The sequence below is a fragment of the Sarcophilus harrisii genome, chromosome 3 (genome assembly GCF_902635505.1).
Source record: "Sarcophilus harrisii chromosome 3, mSarHar1.11, whole genome shotgun sequence".
NCBI lineage: Eukaryota > Metazoa > Chordata > Mammalia > Dasyuromorphia > Dasyuridae > Sarcophilus > Sarcophilus harrisii.
The window spans coordinates 304044089-304053795 of NC_045428.1; the positions used below are offsets into that span (position 1 = coordinate 304044089).

At 40.2% G+C, this 9707-nt stretch overlaps 1 protein-coding gene across 1 annotated transcript in view; it reads left to right on the top strand.

Moving 5' to 3' along the window:
• The window catches only part of CASR (calcium sensing receptor), a 144849-nt gene extending 140574 nt beyond the window's left edge, over positions 1 to 4275 (top strand). Inside the window, exon 7 of the mRNA XM_003763628.2 lies at positions 644 to 4275. Within this exon, the coding sequence (XP_003763676.1) occupies positions 644 to 2127 (1484 nt within the window). The 3' untranslated portion in view covers positions 2128 to 4275. The remainder of the gene's footprint in view (positions 1 to 643) is intronic.
• Positions 4276 to 9707: the final 5432 nt, after the last annotated feature.

Consider the following 9707-nt stretch of genomic DNA (forward strand, 5'->3'; position numbering starts at 1 on the left):
CATAGCAAAGACTGACTTCCCAATGCCAATAATAAACTTCTTTTTATCAGTCTAGCTTTTTCAGTTTGTAAATTCCTTTACGAAGGATCTCTGTGCCACCAAAAGAGGAGTTCCCAAAACTCCCTACCCATGCACTGAATCCCAAGGGGATTTAGGGGAGCTAAACCTCTTCATTTGGTTCCCTGAACCCCAAACCTGCAACTAACCTCATCATCTAACTCCTTGACCACCAGGAACCCTAATCTCCTCATTTGGTTCCCTGAATCTAATCTCATCACTCTTAAAGGCATTTAAGGTCCTTTCCAATTCTAAATTTGTGATCCTAGCTAGGATTGACTAATTAACTCCTTTGTATTTCATTTTCCTCCTCTGTAAACTAAAAGTTGGAGGTTCCTTCTAGCTCTATGTCTATTATCCAGCTCTCCAAAACCAATGTCCTGTGTATCACAGTACAGGTAAATCACAGTCTTGTCAAGAACACACTAACTAGAGTTTTCTACAGACCTCAGCATTTCATCCATTGTGAGGGAAGGCTAAGTAGGGGTGCTACTTCCAAATACTTCATGTACAGAGGGCAGCTTCAGTACAATAGAGTGCTAATTTGCTATGATGCAAATTAATTCTATCCAATGGTATTTTACAGATGCAAGTGCTTGTGACAAGTGTCCTGATGACTCCTGGTCCAATGAAAATCATACTTCTTGCATTGCGAAGCAGATCGAATTTCTTTCTTGGACAGAGCCATTTGGAATTGCCCTCACCCTTTTTGCAGTTCTGGGTATCTTCCTAACCTCTTTTGTACTCGGAGTCTTCATCAAGTTCCGAAATACTCCCATCGTCAAGGCAACCAACCGGGAACTGTCCTACCTCCTTCTCTTTTCCTTGATCTGCTGTTTCTCCAGCTCCTTGTTCTTCATCGGGGAGCCTCAGGACTGGACGTGTTGCCTGCGCCAGCCAGCCTTCGGGATCAGCTTCGTATTATGCATCTCCTGCATCTTGGTGAAAACCAATCGGATCCTTTTGGTATTTGAGGCGAAGATCCCCACCAGTCTCCACCGCAAGTGGTGGGGTCTCAACCTGCAGTTTCTCCTCGTTTTCCTCTGCACCTTCATGCAGATTGTCATATGTGTCATTTGGCTCTACAATGCTCCCCCTTCTAGCTACCGAAACTACGAGCTGGAAGATGAGATCATCTTTGTCACGTGCCATGAAGGTTCCCTCATGGCACTGGGGTTCCTGATCGGCTACACCTGCCTTCTGGCTGCCATCTGCTTCTTCTTTGCGTTCAAGTCCAGGAAGTTGCCCGAGAACTTCAACGAAGCCAAGTTCATCACCTTCAGTATGCTCATCTTCTTCATCGTCTGGATCTCCTTCATCCCGGCCTACGCCAGCACCTACGGCAAGTTTGTCTCGGCTGTGGAGGTGATCGCTATCCTGGCGGCCAGCTTCGGGCTGCTGGCCTGCATCTTCTTCAACAAGGTCTACATCATCCTCTTCAAGCCTTCTCGGAATACCATCGAGGAGGTGCGCTGCAGCACGGCAGCCCACGCCTTCAAGGTGGCCGCCCGAGCCACGTTGCGCCGCAGCAACGTCTCCAGGAAGCGATCCAACAGCCTTGGGGGCTCCACCGGCTCTACCCCGTCCTCCTCCATGAGCAGCAAGAGCAACTCTGAGGACCCCTTCCCGCAGCCCGACAGGGAGAAAGAGCAGCAGCAGCAGCAGCAGCAGCCCTTGACCCCTCAGCAGCAACGGCCGCAACAGCAACAGCACCGCTGTAAACAGAAAGTGATCTTCGGCAGTGGGACGGTCACCTTTTCTCTGAGCTTCGATGAACCACAGAAGAATGCTATGGCCCATAAGGTGGCCAAGCAGCAGAACTCCCTGGAGGCCCAGAATAGTGGTGACAGCCTGGCCCGGCGCCAAGCCTTACTCCCCCTTCAGAGCAGTGAAGCTGGATCAGAACTGGACAGCGGGGACTTGGACTCAAACGAGTCGGTGGTGGGTGATAGCCAGCCAGAGACCCAGATCCCCGAAGAAATGTCCCCAGCCCTTGTTGTGTCTAACTCAAGGAGTTTTATCATCAGCGGAGGCGGCAGTGCCGTCACGGAAAAGAAAATCCATTCCTAAACTGAAAGACAGCCGCTGATCCGGAGAGGATCAAGAAAGTCCAGTATGTAATTGTTGGAGACAGTTATAGTGCATTGTGGTCCATAGAAATCGCTTTCCCTCTGGAGACAGAAGGAGTTTTTAGCATCTTGAACTTGTCACAGATAGTAACTAAGTTGCAAGTAACACAGTCACAGGTAGTAATTAAGTTGCAAGACTGGCAACTAAAAAAAAATATAACAAAATTCATTCTCTTTGAGGGATTTAGATCAATGAAACTGCTTTTTAATGCTGTTTGATGTATGGGGGGGGAAATTCCCTCACATTTAGAGCTGGCCAGAAGTAGAATGGGAAGTAGTAGGGTCCTTATCCCGTGAGATCTTCAAGCGGAGGCTGGATGACTGATCACTTGCAGGAGATTCCTGCTCAGCTAAAGTTGGCCCAGCTGGTCTCAGAAGTCTCTTCAAGGCCTGAGATTCTGCAATAGAGTCCTGCTTCTTTGGAAAAGTTTCCATTCTTCTATTCTAAGCCACCACAGTACCAACAAGGCATTGAATTTCCTTCTGCTATGTGGTGTGTGTGTGTGTGTACATATATTTGTGTAAGCCTGTGGGTGAGTGTATTAAATAACATGTTAAATATCTGTCTGTTCTGGGGAAAAACTGAGCCTTATATGGTTCAGTGAGAACCTGACTATGGAGTCACAGGATTTCAGTCGGGGCATGATCCAAAAAAATGACTGAAAGGCAGAATGCTGGTGGATAGCCTGGCTGTGTAAAGTATTTTCAGTGTTTGAAATAAAGCACATGTGAATGCTTCTTCTTATTTATAAAACCATAAGACACTGGGATCTTCTCCTTACTGCTGCTAATTTGGAATGTTTTAAATGCTGGCCACCAACCTTTTGTACTAGGGTTTATACTTACATCCAGAATATGTTATTGACACTGTGATTGATTTGGAGGAGAACCAGCTCCAGATGTAAATTCAATGAGGATGTATCTGTGATTAAGCTTACTCCATGTAGCTTTTGCTTTCATAAATTGTTTCTGCTTTAATGTTCTGGAAGGAGAGAAAAAGGGGAAGAAGGAACATAAAATGAACATTTTCACAATCTTGCTTACATGATAGAATGCTATTAAGCTCCAGTCTCTCCTTCATTTTCACTCTTGGAAATGGAAGGGTTAGGCTTGGAAGGCAACACAGTATAGTAGGAAACACACTAAATACATAAAAGCAATCAGAGATCTAGAATTAGAAGGGATATAAGAGGTCCTCTAATCCAACCCCCTTATTTTGCTGATGGAGAAACTGAGGTTTGGTGAGGCTTTAGTTTGCCCAAGGTCACAGGTAGTAAATGACTAAGGCAAAGTTTTAATCTTGGTCTGATGACTTCAAGTTCACTTCCTCTAACAGCTATTTGACACTGGGCAAATTAATTTAATCAGCCCAAATTCCATCTTGTGTAGGAGGCTTTTCTTAGTCCTCCAGCTTCTAATGTCTTTGTGCTTCATACTTCTTTCATCTACTCTATATATTTTTTAAATCTATTTAGCTATGTACCCATTGTTTTACAAATTAGATTGTGTACTCCCTGAGAGCAGAAACTGTTTGGGATTGTTTTGTCTTTGTTTTTACTTTCTTTGTATAGCTGACATTCACATCAGTGTCTACCACATGGTAGGAACTTAAAAAAAATGCTTCTTGACTGATTAGTCCCTTTCTACCTTTCCAGTTTTCTTATGCCTTAATTTTCCTCATATACTCTTATACTCCCTCATATACTCATATATACTTCCTTGGACATTGACCTCTTGAACAAGATCCCCCATGTCCTGACTGAGAATTTTCATTCCTGAAACCCATTCCCTCCTCATCTTCCCCCTCCTGGCTTTCTTCAAGTCTCAGCCAAAGTCCCACCTTCTGCAAAAAGCCTTTCTCAATCCCCCTCAATGCCAATGCCTTCCCTCTGCTAATTATCTCCAATTTATCCTGCCTATATCTTGTTTGTACATAGTTGTTTACACATTGTTTTCCCATTAGACTGTAAGCTCTATGAGGGCAGGGACTCTCTTTTTCTTTTTTTTTAAACTTTCTTTGTACCTGCAGCACTTAGCACACAATCTGGCAAATAGTAGTTGCATAATCAATAAATGCTAGTTGACTGACTGATCAATTCCTCAGTTTCCTCACCTGTAAAAGGCAGATAATAATGGCGTTTTCTACTTCACAGAGCTATTGGGAGAAGTCCATGCTGAACAAAAAAGGTAAAAATAAAAAAAGTAAAGTAAAAAAAAATAAAATAAAAAAAGTAAAATGTGAGCCATTATTATCAAGAAATTCCTTCCACTTCTGTCCCAAAGACAAGTTTATAGCTGGACTAAGAAAGAAGTCCCAGCACTACACTTTACTAGCAGAGTGATTTTGAATAAGTCATTTCTCCTCTCTGAAATTCCATTTCTTCATATGTAATTTGAGGGGTTGAAATAGCTGTCTCTTAAGGTCTCTTCCAGCTCTAAATCATGTGATTACAAAGTATATGTCTAGCCCTGCCATTTCCCTGATCAGTAGGCTTCCTCTTACTTCCAGAATCAAATAGAAAATCACTTTTGACTCTTAAATCTTCTCCATTCTTACTACATTTTCCTCCCCTCCAGGTATTTCATGAATCAGCAGCACTGCCTTTCCTGCTATTCCTCTATTACAACACTTCATCTCCCATCTCCTCTCCTTTTCATTGATGTCCCTCATGTCCGAATTCTTTTCATTCCTCACCTTTGGATTCCCTCACTTCCTTCAAGACCAGCTCAGATCCCAGCTTCTGCAAAAAGCCTTTTTTGGATTGCCACACACTAGTCCCTTGTCTCTGATATTACCTCCCATTTACCCTGTCTATATCTTGTTTATATGTAGATGATTGCATGTTGTCTCCCTTGTTAGAATGTGAGACCCTTGAAAGCAAAGGCTGTTTTTACCTTTCTTTGTATCTCTAGTGCTTAAAAAACTGCCTGGCACATGGTGAGTGCTTAATAAATGTGTGTTGATCCTATAGTGACCTAAAGTTTCCCAGCTGAACAAATGTTGTGAAAATTTAAACAAACAAAAAAAACTCTTTAATACTTCTAGATATCCTTCCTATGATTTATTGTTCTACTCTCTCCTCCCCAATATATACATATATCCCTATTAGAACTTTTTTCCTTTTCAAAAACACTTTCTAATCTTTTGTTTTATCTTCACAAGATTTCATTTGGGTAGATAGGGCAAGTATTATTATTTCTATTTTGCAGTTAGAGAAACTGATGTATAGAGAGGTTGTCCAAAACTGGATCTAAGCCTGAGAACAGTCAAAAATGGAAAATTTTCATATCTTAATATGAGAATATTAGCTTCATGTGAAAGGAAAAGAGAAACTAGATGGCAGGAATGGAAGGGGAACTGTTGAGGAAGTTGGGGTGAGTATGGAAGGAATAGCCCTGTCTAGAAAAGGATTGATCTAATATGTTTGCCAAGTATGATATAGAAAATGTGGTCAATTTTTGTTATTGTTGTCCATCCTTCATTCTCAAAGAGGACCAATGACATCATTAGACTGATACCTTGACTTATTCATGAATTAGATTTAAGTGAGGCAGAGCTATACAAAGTTATAAATCTTAAGGAAGTTTGGGAAGACAAGCTTGAAGGTTCTTACAGAAATATATTAGGAATAGCAGGGGATGTCAAACCAGGGGACAGACTTTACTGGAGAAATAAAGGCCACATCTTCCACATAATAAAGGCTGTCTCAAAAGTCTTAATGTGATTTTATTTTCAATTTAAAAGTTTTTGGATTTGGGGTGCCATAGATCTTAGTGCCACTTTAAAGTCAAAACTTTAAATTTAAAATGACAGTAAGATTTTTGGGACACCTTGTGTTGTTCAGTCATTTGGTTGGCTTTATCTGTCCATTTATTTGTGTGTAGATAGTAGGACAATTAGATGTAGATTGTCAAAAACCAAGAGCCACAAGTTGAAAAAGTCATAAAATGGATTGAACATTAGAGATCATCTTATCCAGTCTCCTCCTTTTTTTCATGAAGAAAATCTTATTTTCCATTAGATAATTGAACACAGGATAATAGATGCAGGCCTAAAAAGGGTCTTGGAGACCAAGTTTAAAGCAAATCAAGTCATTTAGCAATGAGTAAAATGAGACTCTGAGAAACCAAGTGACTTGGCCAGGAGCACACAGCCAGTTCAAGAGTCAGAGACTTTTTAAGAATTTGCATTACCTTCTTAGATATAGATCAAAATAGCCCCACACATTAGTAGACAAGTTACAGTGAATTATAAAAAATAATTAACAAAATTAATAACAATAAGGAGAAAAATAAGTTTGGTAGAACCTTCCAGGGCATGGTCTCCCCTGACACAGCCTTTTAAGAGTTCAGAATCATCACCAGGCCATGAGGTGACTTTAGAAATTCTGTGAGGTGGATGATATCAACCTTTTCTTCTACTCCCAAAGATGTCACAAGGGAATCAGTATAATCAAAAGACATATGTGAAGCAAGAGCTATGAAATCTAGTTGGTGTTCAGAAATGTATATATAAGGGCGATGGGCAGTGTGATAAAGTAGAAAGGATGTTGTACTTAGAGCTGAGGATCTAGGTTCAGATTCCAGTCCTGCTTCTGACTAGCTACGTGGTCTTTGGAAATAATAATAAGAACAAACATTTAAATTATGCTTTAAAATTTGCAGAATGCTTTACAAATATCATCTCACTTTATCTTCATAACAACCTTGTGTCTGTTATTTAGCTGTTTTGTCAAAAATATTTTATTCTTCAGAACCCCATTTGGGGTTTTCTTGGCAAAGATGCTGGAGTAGCTTGCCATTTCCTTCTCCAGTTCATTTTATAGATGAAGAAACAGAGAACCAAAAGTTAAAAGTGACTTGCCCAGAATCACACAGCTCATAAGTGTCTCAGGACAGCTTTGAATATAGGTCTTCTTGACTCCAGACTGGGTCCTCTATCCACTGCACCACTTGCCTGCCCTATCAGAAAGGGGTTAGAGTTGCTCAGTTATAGATCTGACATCAACAATAGGCTACCCAGATCCCCTTCTATTCTGGGGAAAGACCTGGTCTTAATTCAGTCTTTCCAGCACTCTATATACTAGGCAATCTATGAGCCCCAACAACCCTGTGAGTTATTATCTCCTTTTGTTATCTATTTTTTATAGCTGGAAAAGCTAAGGCACAGAGCTTCAGACTCATCCAGAGATCACATAGCTGATAAGACTCTGAGGCTGGGTTAGAACTGATTCTATTTCCTAGTCTCTGTTACCTAGCTATTAAGTCATTTCAGCTCTCTGGGCATCAGTTTTTTCATCTTTAAGATGACCTTGTAGGACCAGGTGGTTTTTAAGGTCTCCTTCAGCCCAAAGTCTATAATTCTGTGAGCTACAAAGATTTTAAAATCATCCATCCTAGCCCCCTTATCACATAGATGTAGAAATTCAGCTTCTGAGAATTAAGTGATTTGTCCAAAGTTACATTTATTCTGCATTGAAGTCAAGATTTCATTCAGATCCTTTGATTCCAAATCCAGTGCTTCTTCATTTTTTCTGAATGGGCCACCTTTAGAAGACCTGTCATTACCGGAAATCACTTAATGCCCATGGAACAGTGGGAAGGGAGTGGCAAAGTTTAGTGACCCACTGTCCCATGGCCTTTGCCAAGATCATTAATGATTAAAGTGATTTCTGGGGACACTGCTAGGCACTTTAACTAAGACACAAGGGTCATGAGATATTACATATTGCTTGAAATTCTGATTTTAGTGGACCATTCGAAGACCTGGAATGAAAGCTGTAGGGTCATTTATTACTCAATGGAATAATAAGTACAGAGTAAGCTAAACAAGGTTTTCTATAACTCAAGAGTCCAGTAGTGAGAGAATGAAGTAATGAGACAGAGGTCACCAACAGAATGCATTCCCCAGGCAGTAGACTACTTGGGGTTAATTAACCCTCTCCTGTTCACTTAACTCCCAGAGGCAAGGCAACGCCTTTTTTTCTGGTCTTCTCTGGTCCTGAAAATCCTGGATATTGGGAACCAATGTGTCTTACTGTCTTTTCTCTCTCATTCCTATACTTTCTAAGACAACAGAGTCCAAAATGAGGAAGGGCTCCTGGTCTTTGGGGAAATGAACTTCATCATCAAAATATCCACCTGAATGCCAAAAATATGAAAGTATTGCAAAAAATCGTGTCTTTTTGTTGTGTTGAAATCTGACTCTCTAGAATTCCCTTTTACTGGTCCCAATCTCTGCCCTCTACAGCTAAGTCTGATTCGGCCTCCTATACACACACACACACACACACACACATACAATGGCCCTTCAACTGTGGGAAGACAGTGATCAAATATGTCTTGGATAAAGGAGAAAGAGCTGAAGAGCCAAAATAGATATTTACATAAAATAGTGCATTTGCATAATAATGTCCCTGGTCCCAGGGTTGACAAGTATCTTAGAATTCATATAATCTAAGTATTAACTTTACTATATCATGAATTCCTTTTCAAAGCAGTGTTTTCATATGTATAAAACCAAACACACAGGATTACCAAGTATAACAATTATATTGAAATACATGTGTTAAACCGCAAAATAAAGATTTTTAAAATAAATTCATAAACCCCAGATTAAGAACACCTGATTGAATCCAGCTTCACAATCAGTGAAATATTTCCTTCTATAATCCCTGAAAGATGATCATCCATTCATCCTCTGCTTGAGTGCTTTCACCAACAGGAAACTCACTATTTCATGAGTCAACCTATTCCATTATTGCAATGACCCATAGAAAAGAATTCTCTACACAGTAATTAAATAAAAGGCTGTAGGCTAATATTATGTGTAAAAAAAACTTATATAGTTTTAACCTTTAATAGCTTAAAGAGCATAGCTTTAAAATGCACTAAGACTTTTGTGATATCCTGTATGTTTCAAAAGCTCATCTGAACTTTACAAGGAATTTTTTTTTTAATGAATCCCAGGGTTTTGGACTCACTTTCTTTTATATTTGGCCATTCAGGTTGTCTAATTGGGAATCCACCACAGTTGACCATTACAGTACCCAGTGGGTTTCAATTAGACCTTGCAAAGATTGATTGAATACATAGCTTGGTAATCCAGGACAAGGCCCCGGTCCCCTGAAAGAGCAATACATTATCAGCTCTAGTTTTTAAGAAGACTTATCAAGAGTTTCTGTCATAGAGTCATCAGGGCCCAAAGAATGTCATTTAGCCTTTCACATAGTCACTTGAGATACAACTAGGCAGAAAATATCTAAGGAAGCTCCAAGGACTTACCTACCCCCATAGGCCAGTCCACACTTGCTACACAAGTATTAAGAACCCATAGAGGAGGTGGATTAAAAAAGAAAAACAACTTTTGTTCACCAAGAGTTTCTATTTGGGGGAAAAAAGAGGTGAGGAGCAGTTAATAATAGGAAATAAATGAACACAAAATAAATGATAATAAAACCAATATCTCTATAGACTTAAAACACAATTTCTTTTTTCATGTCTAGGCCTGTGTAGAGAATT